The 15714-nt window shown below is 36.8% G+C and overlaps 1 protein-coding gene across 3 annotated transcripts in view; it reads left to right on the top strand.

Moving 5' to 3' along the window:
• Window positions 1–1414: 1414 nt before the first annotated feature.
• LOC121855306 overlaps window positions 1415–15714 on the top strand; it is a 45620-nt gene continuing 31320 nt past the window's right edge. Inside the window, exons 1-5 of one of the 3 annotated variants that reach the window (XM_042350188.1) lie at window positions 1901–2013; window positions 9033–9117; window positions 11199–11286; window positions 12994–13091; window positions 15150–15549. In XM_042350188.1, coding sequence (XP_042206122.1) covers window positions 15216–15549 — 334 coding nt within the window. In that variant the 5' untranslated portion in view covers window positions 1901–2013; window positions 9033–9117; window positions 11199–11286; window positions 12994–13091; window positions 15150–15215. Of the gene's footprint in view, window positions 1575–1900; window positions 2014–9032; window positions 9118–11198; window positions 11287–12993; window positions 13092–15149; window positions 15550–15714 lie in introns of those variants that run through there. The other 2 variants (XM_042350187.1, XM_042350189.1) reach the window with 2 other exon arrangements.

Here is a 15714-nt window from a genome sequence, read left to right on the forward strand (position 1 = left end):
TTCACAGAAGACGTTATAATAAATAAATTGTCAAAGCTAAACGTTCATAAGAGTCCCGGCCCTAACAGAGTGCTAAGAGAACTGTGTAACGAGCTTACTGATCCCCTGACGATCCTGTTCTGTGGATGCTTGGTTGAGCAAAAGGTCACCAGTGATGGGAAAATGGCTTATGTGAGTCCTATTTTCAAGACGGGCAATCGTCACTCCACGAATAATTATAGACCAGTGAGCCTGACCAGCATAGTATGTAAAGTACTTGAGAGCATTGTAAGAGATGCCATGATGGAACATCCACTACAAAACAACCTTGTAAGAGTGCCAACACGGTTTTATGCCGGGACACTCCTGCTTAATACATTTAATGGATGTTTGAACTCAAATTCTGGAATAGGACGGATATCTAGAATTCTAGACAGTCCGTCCCTCGTAACGATATTCAGGAGTGAGGCTCTTCCCCGAGGTGTGCTCGGGACTGTCAGTTGGTTGAAAATGTCAAAAGGAGGGCCACCAGACTGGTGCCTGCACTTCAGCACCTCAGATACCCTGAGAGATTAGAGCGCCTGCAACTGCCTAGCTTATACTACAGATGGGCAAGGGGCGACCTAATTGAAGTGTTTAAACATTTCAGGGGGCACTACTCAATCGAGTTTCCATACCTGGAGCTGGCGGACGCCTGCCCCACAAAGAGTCACAGCTCAAGGTTGAAAAAGCCATAAGTCCAGAAAACAACGAACTTTTCGGAGTGAAAATTGTGAACTTTTGGAACAATCTGCCAGAGAGCGATGCGACTGCACCGTGTGAGCAAAGTAAAAGTAAAAGCAAGTAAAAGACTTGAACAACACTGGAGCAGGTTCAGATAAATTCAGAAACCAGTTCATGCCCAGTACTTGCCAACAATGTGTGACAGAGATGTGACCGACCACCCAAGCGGCTAACGAGCCGATCAGTGGCGAAGAGGATGCTACAGGTAAAAAAGTATAACACATTTTCTCAGCTCTGTAAATATGTTAAAGATAAAGTGCCTTTGTAACTCTTGTCCATTATGTGGTTATCGGCATACATGGATCACGCGCACCTACAGGTATATATTTTTCTTAGGTAATTTGAGTTTTTACATAATTCCTCTTTTCTGTTTATCTTTTTCTGTAACGATACACCTATTTTTTTTCATAATGAACTTTTTAAATTAAAATTTAGTTTAGTCATATATTATTGTGAAGGATCTTCGTTTTTATGCTGTTTATATCCTGTTGATCAAAATCCTGAAATGAAATAATGTTTAATATTAGTACCAATTACCGTTTTTAATAATTTACTGGAAATAATGGTTGACAATTTAACATAAAAAATTTGTGGAGTATAAAAGTTATTGGTAATAGTATATCATCTCTACTGTTTGTCCGCGCGTCCTAAATGGCGACTTTTGTTGTGGGGGCCTCGGCTACGATGTAGTTTTGCTGGACACATTTTACCATATTATATAGTATCTCCGTAACGTTCAACGCTATAATATAAAATTCCTACTGATGAAAATACCCAAGAACCATTTGGCATAATGGAATCCGACTTTCCATGTAAGTAAATAGGTTTCTTTCCATAAATTGTGTTCGCTTTTTCTCGACTACGTCATCGACCTTGGTAATGGCGGACACGTTCGTACTGATCCGATTACGTGACTATGGGATTAAAAACCGGACCATATTATACGTAGCCTTTCGTTACTATCCCAATACATGTAAATGGGAATAATTATAACGTTGTAAAATGTATTGGGGGTATATGTGGTATATAGAAGCCATTGTGATAGGTCCCTGCCTCCCAACACCCGCACGAGGCTTCCTTTTGTGCTGCTTTAACTAACTATGATCAATACATTCGGACAAGCTAAGTCAAATGTCCGAGTTCCTTGACATTGTTCGTTTTACATCCTAACTGCCTATGACAAGCTTGAAGTTTTTTTTTTTTTTAGTTTAACAAATTTATTGGCAAAGCTTGTAGTACAGTTTGCCGATTGTGAGTAATTCAGTCAGGTCTTGACACTGAGGGTGGTATCACTTCTCACTGTCACGCAGGACAGAGGTTCACACACAAAGAAATACATCATGTTTATTAACAACTATATATGTATAGAGGTCAGGTTCATGTGGGTAATGTCACTGTTCACTGCCATGCAGGACAGAGGTTCATACACAAAGAGATGCATCATATTCATTGACAGTACATATACATATATGTAAACACACACACATATACATACATATACGTATATACATACACATATACATGTACACGTACATATACATGCACACACGCACACATACATACATATACGTCGGTCAGATTCATGTGGGTAATGTCACTTTTCACTGCCATACAGGACAGAGGTTCATACACAAAGAATGCATCATATTCATTGACACTATATATAGGTCAGATTCATGTGGGTAATGCCACTGTTCACTGCCACGCAGGACAGAGGTTCATACACAAAGAAGGAAATACATCATATTCATTAGCAGCATATATACAGTAGGTCAGTGGATCACATACATTGGAGTCATATTCTAATTGAAGACTAATCAGTGTGGGCTAGCAAAGCTTGAAGTGGAAATGATTGCTGTTACACATGCATACGGCACCTTCTTAATTAAATAAAATTAATAAAATACACCAGAAGTACTAAGAACACTCGTTAATTCTATAGTGAGAATCATGATCGTTCAGCTTAATAGGGATGACAGTTCTCATTACAAAGGTTAAAATACGGTAGATACATATACTATACTGTATATACTCTACCAAATATTTATCTAAATATATACAAAGTACACATTAATTAGAAACGAGCAAAGCGTTGCATTACACAAATTGAAGTTGGCTTGTCTATTTTGCACAAGGATTTTTGATATTTCTATGGTAACTTTTTATTTAGAAGATTCACGTATTCATTATTTTCCTAATTCAGTCAGTCCATCAAAGGGGAACTATTTCATTTGTTGACACCCAAAGAATATTGAAAATTTGTTGACCATTCTAAAAGACTTTTCTTCTTTGGCATTTCTATCGCGGGATATTTAGCATTTTATTTGTTAGATTGTTAGTCAATCAGAGCTCGGTATAGTATGTTGGTTAGGCTATTTTCCTTAAATTAATTATATATTTACACTATCTTTGGGTGGCAACAAGTCAAATTATACCCAACAAACGATTGTCCAAAGAAAGCTGTTAATAGCTTTTTTTTTTTAATTTATCAATTATACAGAAAAAAGCTAATCATATTTTTGTGGCAAGTTTTAATTTCTATTGTCAATTGTTGGAACTGTATTCTAAGGCAAATGTTGCTGTTCTAAGCTACTTTTGAGCAAATTGTGGAACACTATAGTACATCACTATTTTTGTGCACTGAAACAAGATAACTTTTAAGAAAAAAAGTTTATCTGTGAAAATAGCCTATATCAACCTCATGCAGAGTAATTAAGGCATTTAGGTTCTTTAGAAATTTTGAAAGTTTACCTTCTATAACAGGCAAAAGGAATCACTCAAACCTAACCAACCTACCAAACCTTATCAGTTCATACTCTTGAACACCAACTCACGATTACCAGAAACTTAGGATTTTTGGGGGGGGCAATAATTAAGGACAGTAGCCTGGATTACTCAGCTACATTTCATAATTTGGGGGGATGTATTTCTGAAACGTGCATAACGATAAATGACTCCATGACCAGTGTTAATACCCCATAGTTTTTGTTTTTCTTTTTTTATCCTCTTCAACGCTAATCTGCTTTTTAGCCATTTGGGTTGTCGGTCACATCTCTGTTACCAGTGCTCCATTGTTGGTCAAGTCTGGTCTTGAAAGTGCTCACACTCAGTGCCATTACAACACTGGCAGGTTGTTCCAAGAGTTCACAATTCTCACTCCAAAAATGTTTCCCCTCTCTGTTTTCTGGACTTGTGGCTTCTTCAGCCTTGAGCTGTGACTCCTTGTGGGGCGGGCATCCACCAGCTTCAGGTATGGACACTCGATTGAGTAGTGCCCTCTGAAATGTATATACACTTTGAGTAAGTCACCCCTTGCCCATCTGTAGTATAAGCTAGGCAGTTGCAGGTGTTCTGATCTCTCTCAGTAACTGAGGTGCCGGAGTGCATGCACCAGTCCTTTGAACATTTTCAATGAACTGACAGTCCCTAGCATATCTCGGGAACCAGATGGGGTGACAGTACTCCAAACAGGGAAGCACCTCACTCTTAAGATCGTTATGAAGGACGGACCATCTAGACATCTGAATGACTTTCTGATGAGACCTACTAGTTTAGTTGCTTGATTCACCTTCTTCTCACAATGGCCTGAGAACACAAGTTAATTGTCAACATACACATCCAGGTCCTTTTCACATTCAGTCTCTGTTAATGCAGTTTCTTTGTCCTGTTGGGACATGTGATATGCCTCCTTACTGTTGGTACAACCTCAGTGCAATCTCTGACACGTCATGACATTAAATCTTAGCAGCCATGTCTTCGACCACTCTTGAAGCTGACAGATCTTTCTGTAGCTCTTCATAGTCTGTTTGGTCTTAATTTACCTGAATTACTTGGCATCATCCACAAACATTTGTATGAAGGAGTGTATAGCTTCTGGCATGTCATTTTTTAAACAATCAACAATGGGCCCAGTACACTGCCCTGTGGTACCCTGCTTGTCACAGGTACACATGATTATTTTGTGCCATTAATCACGACACGCTGTTTGCGGTCATCAGGAAACCCTCCAATCCACACTGAGACATTTCCCCAAATCCCATACCCTTACAGTTTAATTCTCAGCCTTTCATGGGGTAAGCCTTGGCAAAATCTAGGTATATATTGTTGATATTACCACCCTGTTCCAGAATATGGGTCCAAATATTCAGTACCCTAAGTAATTGTGTTAAGCAGGAGCAGCCCGGCATAAAATCCTTTCCAAGGTTGTTTCGTAGTAGATGTTCCATCTTGGCATCTCTTGTAATGCTTTCAAGTACTTTACATACTAGGCTGGTCAGGCTCACCGGTCTATAATTATTCGAGGAGTGACAATCGCCCTTCTTGAATATAGGACTCACATAAGCCATTTTCCAGTCACTGGACACCTTTTGCATTTACAGAACAGGTCTTTAGGGACTCAGCAAGCTAATTGCTCAACTCTTTTAGTACTCTGGGATGCACCATATCAAGGCTGGGACGCTTATGAACCTTTAGCTTTGCCAATTTATTTTTTATACCCTCTTCTGAGAACACAATATGGGTCAGCATTGTGTCATACTGTCTTTCCTGAAATACAAGAAGATTGTTCATTTCCTGCCTTGTGAACACCGAGGAAAAGAATTTGTTCAGTGGCTTTGCCTTGTCCTGGTTAGAATCTGCATAATTATCATCTTCAAGCCTCATTCCCAATACACCTACTCTTGGAGTTTTGGAGTTATATTTATAATAAGTGGTAACAGTTGAGTGGGTCTTTTGACAATCCACATGCAGTAACATGTACATCTCTTCAGGTACGATTCACAATCAGTGATTGGGTTGGCATTGTTGGTGACTACCTTATGTTACCCCAATGACGGACAGGTGAAACATACTGTACATACATTTTCTTGAGCACACTTTGCCAGTGATGCTTGAGGATGTGCCCATAAGGATATGTCACTAACTGGTACAGTGTATGCATGATGGTGCCCCAGCTCATTTTGCTCAAATAACAATGGAATTCTTAAATGTCTGGTGGGTGGGTAGGGCATGGGGGCCCTGTGCCAAGGCCACCTTGATCACTTGACCTAATTTCCCTTGACCCATCACATTACAGAGGTCCAGATTAGTGAGTGCATAACAGTGCTACAAGCATTCACAACAGCCCCTGGAGTCTTAAAACATTTATGACAGTCACTATTACAATGGGTTGAAACCTGCATTCAGGAAGAGAGCCAGAACTTTGGACTTTTACTGTAAAATCCATGTCAGATTGCATATGATTGTAAATAAATTGTACTAACAACACTAGACATTTAATTTATACTCTTTAGATTTTATCATATTCCAACCCCATTTGTCATGTACTATACAATAACACTGAAAATATGGGGTATTAGTTCTATGGTCATGAAGTACTGGGTACTTTTCTATTATGCCTTTAACATAACTTAACCATAACCTAGGTTAGGTTATGTTGTGTTAAAAAACTTACTATGATTATTTTTATCTAAGATTTTTTTATACGATAATTATTTTGTTACACCTGTAATTGGCTGGGTAGCCTGGGCTACTGTCCTGAAGTATTACTTTATATTGTAGAGCAGTGGTTTGCTGGGGTCCCATAAAACTCATGGGGTTGCTGAAGTCACCTGGGTCTTGCAGTAGTCACAGGTGATTACTTTTTTTTAAGTCCCGGTGTCAAGGACTGAAGGATGTGGCCAACAGGTACTGTCTCATTAAGTCAGGACTATAAATTGTTGCCAAGACAATTAACGCAATTACTCTCCTTGTGTCAAGTCAGACTTGCCCTGATGACACATTTTACAACCTTTGAACTTTTCTCAACTCAGTTCACTCTCTGTTTCCCATGGATGTGGGCATAAAATGGGAGCAAATTTCGCTGATAGATTCCCTGAGTTCAAGACTGATGTAAAACTTTGACTCTTTTGCACTCGAAATGTTAGAATTACAGGCTGACAACAAGGCAAGGGTGAATTTTGACATTATGATGACACATCAAAGTTTTGGATTAATTTATCAAAGAGACATCCAGGGGTTAAAAATCGAGCTATGAAGGTTTTGGTACAATTTGAAATCTCTTATGTCTGTGAAGCAGCTTTCTCGTCAATGTTGTTTATAAAAAATTATTTCCGTAATCAGATATCAAACGTCAACCTAGAAAACTGTCTGCTCTGTTGCTGAACCTCATATACAGTACCTCCAGGTATAAAAAAAATAATTAAATTAATCAAATGATGATGTACATATGTGACACAGTTGTGGCATAATTATATCCCCGGTTAAAAGAAAATTTATTAATTAATAATGCATACATGTGAAGTATGACATAGTTGTAACTAAGAAAATTGTATGTTATGCTGTTTAACTACATACAGTGACCCCTCGGTTAACGAACTCAATCCGTTCCAGAAGGTCGTTCGTTAACCGAAACCATTGTTTCAATGGGTTTTGGGTAATTGGTTCCAGCTCACCGAAAATTTCCTAAATTCAACAAAAATGGGAGAAAAGTTCACTTACTTTGAGGTGTGTATGTAGAATGCTCCTGGATGATGATGATGATGATGGGAATTACAATAGGGGTGGAGGAGAAGGAAGAAGAGAAGGCATTGGGGTGGAAGAGAAGTCACCCCATGGCACCATTTCACCCATAAAATTTTAGTTCTCTTGGTGTATTTCAAGATTATTTTCTTTAAATCAACACTGCACTGCATTATATATTGTCAATATGTAAAATATATTTCAAAATGACCAATAATTTGCTTGGAAACACAGAAAAAAAGCGTTTAGTTGAAGAGATTCTCAAGCAAGATGTTACCTCCAGTGAAAACAGAGAGAGACTAACGCCTGTTTGCTGTGTTAAGAGGCTGGATGCTGCGCTTTAAACTAGTCACTTTACCTTCAATTATGTTCAATAATTGTTAAAATGACTAAAAAATTGAATATTAAACTTTTAAAATTATTGAATAGTATAAACTTCTTGATATTTACTAAAATAGTTAGGAATTTAAGCCCTAGAACCGATTAATGTATTGGCGGACTGATGCTAAAGCTGGTTGCCCGGCCAGTGCAAGCAAAAACATGTTGAGGTCGGTTCGTAAAAAACTCGTTATTCGAGGGATTGCTCGTTAACCGAAGTTAAGAATCTTATGGAAGGTAAATCGTTAACCGAGGGATCACTGTACTTCTTTACTGTATCTCCAAAAATATCAGATAATCCTCATGGGGGTCCTGAGAAAAGGAATGATGTCTCTGATTAAGTTTAATGAATGGCAAGTTTTCCTTGCTGTACTTCGCCACACTAATTTTTTCATTACAACTTTATTTCAGTGGGGTTATATATTCTGAATCAGAAATAGGTTTGTTCTTTTGTGTCCCTCTTGAAAGATTGGAATACCCCCCTCCCAGGGGGTGTGTGCCCCCCACGTTAAGAACCACTCTTCTAGATCAACACTTAATTGTTAGTACAGTACAGTATTACCCAGTACTTATAATTGCAGAATACTGTACAGTACTGTTTAAAGAAACAAAATAAAGAAAAAAGTGCTCTAGATTAACCTAATGTGCCATATTCTGCCAGCCAATCAGTTGCATTAATAAAATCTGCTCTAGACCCTGGTTGCAAAGCTCATGTGAATGGAGTACTGTATAGGTGCATGCATGCCCACAAGGGTAAGCATAGCTTTAATTAGACTCTGTCTTTGATGGAAGTCTTCACTGACACCAATTTAATGGTGATAGTTCTTATAGTAAGGGATGAAATGTTTTAAGGTTAGTCCTCAGGATCCAGTGTCAAGAGTTTCCTGAGTCTCCCTGCCTTGGTGTTTGTGCTTGCAAAAGTCACCTAGCTCTAGTTAGAAAAAGAAGTACTTTACAAAGTCAATCCTTCATGTGAGATGTGTTAACCTGTTTTTGTTCATTGTAGATGTATCCATCAGTAATTTGTGCAGTGTATCAAGCAAAATAACTTAATTATTGGTAAGAATTGGCATTACAGTAGTTAAGAACCTGATGAGAGAGGCTGCTAGGGACGGCACAGCTTGGAGAGCGGCCATCAAGTAATTGCGGCAAATCCATCGGAGCATGAAAAGGGGCTGTAAAATGTTGATGATGATAATTGGTGATGTTATGTATACCATGATACATACATATACTGTATACTGCATAATCCAGTTCAAGTATTTTATCACAGTTACTGTAGTTGCTGTAGATTAATTTGGGATTTTAACATTGTTAATTATACCATTATTAGCACTCGGTTATTAATTTTAACTGTCCTTAACTCCTTCCAGGGACAGATGAGCAGACATATTGCTTCATACAGTCCAGGGCTCGTCTGAAGATACACTGCAATGAAACTCCAGATTATGTATTTCAGTAAGTTTCCCAAATAATGTACATCATATTTAATTAATAATAAATTCCTGTAATTTTATACATTTATAAAGTCAAAAGCTAAGTGAATACAGATATATTAACCCTTAAATCTGTGGCTAATGAATTTAATGGATGTGTCAGTGTAATTTTTTTCTTAAAATAAGATGGAAAATACCTGTTTCACAAAGTTATGAAGAAAATTACATTGCATTACCATGACATGGTATTGAAAGTTGCATGATATGTCACTTGCATCATCTTCACGTACAGGAGTCATCAATGGGACTACTCTGCTGTATGATGTTTTTGACCTCTGCCTCTTATATATTGTTGCTGGTTTCATTATTCCACTAGTTTCATCGTCATTAGACTTACTTTCAGTATTTTCTGGAAACAGTTGTTCAGTTGTTTTTCCTTCTTTATCACTTCAGTAAACAGATGAATATTACTGATGTACAGTTCGGCAAGACCTCTGGGCCACCAATCCCCTCCAATCAGACAACTCAAATCCTCTCTCTATTGGCGCAAGGGCCTGACTGACCATGTAAAAAGGCACATACGTATTACTATATGGTAACCCTATACGGTTCCATAGAAATGATTGGCTGCCATAATGAGCCAAAACAAAGTGTTGACAATTTTAAATGTGCAAGAACTAGAGGTTCCAAGTAACAAAGTAACAGTATTTCATTACTTTACTATACTATACTATACTATACTATACTGTACTCTACTCAAGTAACTTTCTAGAGAATTTGAGTTTTTAAAAGTGCTGTACAGTACTAAAGATTTTGTGTGATTTATTTGAGTACAGGTAATTTTTTTTTGGGGGCACATGAGCAGATGCGGTATTTCTTGATGCATCCATTGTTCATCCAATACTAATGGGCAAGAGTCCTGCACTGCCTCAGCATAGTTACCAGAATTATCCACAAAGATGTTCAACAAAAACAAAGCATGGGAGATTTAACATGGGCTCATGAAAAATATAACATAAGAGTTGTGGGTTTTGTCTAGTGTGCTTTCAAAGCATTTTTGACCTTGGGCCAGTTCCTACATTTAAGAATATTTTTACTCTACCTTATCGCAATGAATTTGTCCCGTTAGTTCAGTCCCTTAAATTATTAAACATTAATGTTGTTTTTAAGTATGACTCAACTATTACTAATATATTAATTAAGAATAGCCCAACCTTGAGTGTAAATGGAAGTGTTTACTGCATTCCATGTAGCAACTGTAATGGAAATTATGTAAGTCAGACTGGGAAAGCATTGCAACTCAGAATTAAACAGCACAAGTACAATATAAGAACGGCATCTGAAAGCAGTGCACTGTTCGTTCATAAAAGGAATAATAGTCATCCCATAGATTGGGAAAACAGTTTAGAAATGTATAAATCATCATGTGTCACAGAAAGATTCTGGTTGAAGCTAGTTTGATTAGATATTGAATTCTATAAACCTTAGTGATGGTCAGTACAAAACTGATAATATGTTACACAAATTTATTTGTCAGTGGCCCAAGGTTATTAATGCTTTGAAAGCATTCGAGGTAGATGTAGGATAGATGATTAGTGGGTCTCATATTTTTTACCTGACTTAACTTGAGTAGTCACGTCGCCCTTTCTCTTAAGCTCCTCTACGTGTGTGGTGGTGTTGGTGTGCGGATCAGTGGATGTCATGATTATGACCTGACTTCATGTTTAATAGGGTCACCCTGTATATTTAAGCCTCTCTCTGTCCATGTAATTCAGTTGCCTCTGAAGATGTCTTGAATAAAGATGAAAGTTAAGGTGCTCCATTGTTTCCCTTTTCCTTGTGTGATTTTATCAAGATTTATCTTATCCATGTTTTCATTGTGGATCTACATGAAATATATTATATATATATATATATATATATATATATATATATATATATATATATATATATATATATATATATATATATATATATATATATATATATATATATATATATATATATATATATATATACACGTATTTAAAATGATAATAATTGGTTCGGGTTACAGTGCAGTATACAGTATTGCAAATTTATATACGTTTCTCTCTCTTTTAGATCAATAATAGATGAACTGGGTTTGACAGGTCAAGTTAACCCCAGTCAGGCTCGCAAGCATTGGGATGCTCTTGTTACTAGGTATAAGGTATGTGAAATTTATTTATTTATTTATAAATCTTGGACCATGTTGTATATATATTAATCTATTCACAAAAGTCTTATTTGATCGGGAGTTCACGTTTGTTAATACATTTTTTATTGGTGATTTTTAATTAGTATCTAGGCATCGTTATAAACCACTCTGGGAAAACAATTGTTTTTAGTTGATATGCTTTGCTCTAGATATGTAGCAGTTGAATATTAGTTTAACTCATTGACTTCAATCACTGTGTCCCTTGCGGCAACCCAGATGACAGACTTTTATGATTTCCAAAAAATGATTCTGTAATAATGATATTGAATATCTACTTCCATTTCATGTAAAACAAATATTTATAGCCTTAATAATTACATATCTAACCTCATATAGTATACCTGTATTTTCATTAAAAATTTGTGATTGATTGTTGTAGGTACAAAATCGTGAACTTAAGTGAAATAATAGTTAGGTATCATTTGAAAAACATGTAAAGATGTGTACAAACTGTAGCCATGTGGGTTCTGCAGAGATGTGGAAGCCATCAGAGTCTGGGGGGGATTAATATAAGGTGGGAGGTTTATTTGCACTTTACTGTCAAAATGCAAGTCCCTGGTAATTAATGTCGAAGAGTTAAGAAGGCTTTAGGGTTAAATAGAATTCATACATATAAAATATTAGGGATCTTTATAAACTGGCATTGATTCCAAGAAGCTGTGTTGAACCCACCAAGCCTACTAGTTACTCTTCAAACATGCCTCTCAGTGATGACAGCTTTAAACAGTTGTAAACAGTAATACGTATCTTCGTTGGCTGGAATCCCTCAAACCTGGAACTCTCCGATAGCTGGAATTGAAATTTTTTTTGAAAATCGTTCCCAAAGTCGGAATATTCTGAAGAATTCCGGCTTTGGGAGTGATTTTCCAAGGTGCACATTTTCCGGAAAATTTTGAGAAAATTTTCCCGATACCCGTAAAATTCTGGGAATGGGGGATTTTTTCCAGGTTTGAGAGATGAAAAGCAGGAGCATTTTCTGGAAATTCTGAGAATATTTTTCCGGTACCCGTAAAATTCCAGGGATGAGGGATTTTTTCTGGCTTTGAAAGATGAAATAGTGCATAATTCTGGAACTTCCAAGAAAATTTTTCCATTACTTGGGTTAAGGGATTTTTCCAGCTTTGAGAGAGTCGTCTCATTACCCGGAAATCTCTCATTCCCAGAAGTGCTCTGCACCAATTGTTCCAGCCCAAATTTTTCAGACTACAGTACATTGTCTGTACTGTACTCTACTGTATTTGGTCATCACACTTGAAAGTTTTATCTTTTTTTTTAGATTTTTTTCAGCGACTCAAGTGGGTAATTTGTACAGTACAAAATATGAAACCTAATTTTGATTTTTGCTGAAATCCAGGTGTTTGATTTATTCATTGATCAACAAAAGATTAATGTTACTTGGGGAGTTATCCAAAAGTAATTGTTTTGATTGTAGAATTCTCTGATGTCCAACCTAGTTCACTGGAAGCACTGGACAGATGACCTGCATCTCACTGATTGATACCCAATTTGCCTTTATTTCTCGACCGTATAAGTTAAAAAGGTAGGGACAGTGTAGATACAGCACACTGTATACTAAGCCTTTGGTACACAAGGAGGCAGCATTGCCATTACTGCACACATTCATTTCCCCAACTTGTAAACTTAGGGACCCATTTACAGCTGGGTGATCTGGGAGTGTCTGGGGATCGAACAACCGACCCCCTGAAATAGGAGACAAGTGATGTATCCATTCAACTGCTGCACTTCTTGGTACATGGGTAATGCAATAGTGATACTGTCAAACACAAAGAGCTAATTCACTTTGCTTGACTCCCACATGCACAGGGTGTTCAGACAAGCATTACTCACGGGCAGTGCCTAAAGCATTGTTCTTCCATACAGGACCACAAGTCTTAACTTGCTAGATGTGCAAGTAAATTTGACAACTTCATTATTATTCGGATATTTGGATCTCATTGTCAAAAAATTGTCCAGTATTATATATTAATTTTTATATCACCCAAAATATCTGAATTAGTGAAGAGCAAGTTAGAGGGATTCAGATGTACAGTATGGCATAACACCCTGTACAGTATTGCACTGTATAGGATATGATAGGTCTTAAGGTATGTTTTGAAGGGGCTATTTCCCTAAATTCCTTGTTTCCCATTAGATTCAGTCCCTATCAACCATGGTTTTGCAAATTGCAGGAGAATTTTAAAATTAAATTCTTGCACCTTGTAAGGGATTACTATACAGGTTGACAACCCTTTATCCGAAATTCCGAAAACCGAAAAGTTCTGAAAACCACCCGGGCATAGATCACTGACCTGCATCAGGGCCTGGGGGGCGAATATATAATAGTAATAATAATTATAATAATAATAATTATTCATAGTAAATAAAAATTTTAATAAAAATACACCAAAATAAAATAATATAACATTAATTATAATAATAATAATAATAATAATAATAATAATAATATATAATAATAAAATTAATAAAAATAACAATAATACAGGAGTACTGTAATAATAAAATAATAATAATAATACGGTAATAATAAAGAAATTCAAGAATGAAAAAAGATCAAAAGTGAGAAACACGACCTAGACGTATGAATTATTATTATTATTATTATTATTATTATTATTATTATTATTATTATTATTATTATAATTTTTATTATTATAATTTTTATTATTATAATTTTTATTATATTTTCGCCCCCCAGGCCCTGATGTGGGTCGGTGATCTATGCCCGGGTGGGCTAATACATTAAAAAACCATTAGCCATTCTTAAAACCGAAAAATTCCGAAATCCGAAATTCCTCTGGCCCCCAAGGATTTCGGATAAGGGATTGTCAACCTGTACCTGTATGTTGGTTACAAAGCTGATGCTAAATTGACCCTACAGAAAGGTTATTAATACTTTTGTCTTGTTACTCATCTAGTTCTAGTGGTTCCCAACCTGGTGGCCATGGTGTATTTCTTGGGGGGCCCTGGGGTAATTTGGACCATGTGACTTCAAGATAAAATTAAATAAGGATTGACCCTCATACCCGAGTTTAAACCATATGAGCTAATGATGCTAATCAATAATCAAATTTTATGTGCATGCACCACACCCATAGTTTTGATTGCCTGAGTTGTTGTTGAGTTGAGTTTATTTTGGTGAGGTTATACTACACTGCATTTACTGCAGGCAAAACAGAGCTTTTTATTTTTCACATATCTATGACTTGGAACCTTTTAATACCATTTTCTTATGCTGTCCCTGTAGCTATTGGTACTGTACCACTACTAAAATATTAAAATCTCATATCCAGCAAGCTCATTCAAGCGACTTTACTTTGTTTTGTCCAAGAAAGATGTAGATGGGGGCCATGGAGGTTATCATATTTTGTCTGGGGGAGCCACAGAATGTTAAAGGTTAAGAACCACTGTGGCCCTATACAGTATCGTTAAAGTCATGTTTTGTGACTCCCATTGACCTTACCGTACTTGGATAGATTACTGTATAGTATTATGCTGTACAGTGAACCATTTGCCTTTTCTCTTGTGTGCACTTAGTAGCACACGACAGTCACACAATACCTGTAAAGTTAAATAGCATGGCACATACCTTTTAAACATCTGTTTTGTGGAAGAGCATAACATTTGTTGAACTGTAGTGCTTCAGTTAAGAGAAATTTGCTTCATTTTCAGTTATTAAAACACAAAGGATTACTTGTAGTTAAAGGTTCTTGGTTTCTTTGAGTCATATTGAACATTGAACTTTGGGGGTAATGAAGTCTTGAAATTTTGGTGTTGTATTTTCTTTTCTTCCTCAGGAACTAAGCCAACCAGCTTTAGAACCTGAAGATGCAGCTCCTCCATCCTGGCCCTTTTATGCTGCCATGCATGATGCTCTCCTCACTATGCCCCCTTCTGTACTCCCAATATCTGTTCCTGAAGAGATGGATGGAACAGGAGGGGTTGTTGAGGAAGGGAATGGCTTAGAAGGGGCATTCCAAGAAGGTCAGTCAATTGATGATATGGACGAAGAGTATGAAGATGAAGAAGACGAGGAGGAGGAAGAAGATGAAGATGAAGAAGAGGATGAAGATGGGATTATGGAAGATGATGACAATATGGGTGAGGGATTTGATGATGAAGATTCCCAAGATATGAATGAATCTCAAGCTGATGATAATTCGCAAGGAATGGAGGGCATAGAGGTAGATGAAGTATGTAAGTGATAGCATCTGTTTTGGTACACCTTTTTTAGTTTGTTATACTGTAGTTTGATAAAAAAATTACAATTTTCACAAGATATAGCTACTGTATGTTTGATAGGCAGCCCAATATCTGATGCAACATTTTGAGTGACAGGTGACTTGTTTTATGAAGGTAACT

Source organism: Homarus americanus, unplaced genomic scaffold (genome assembly GCF_018991925.1).
Source record: "Homarus americanus isolate GMGI-L3 unplaced genomic scaffold, GMGI_Hamer_2.0 scaffold32063, whole genome shotgun sequence".
Taxonomy (NCBI): Eukaryota; Metazoa; Arthropoda; class Malacostraca; order Decapoda; family Nephropidae; genus Homarus; species Homarus americanus.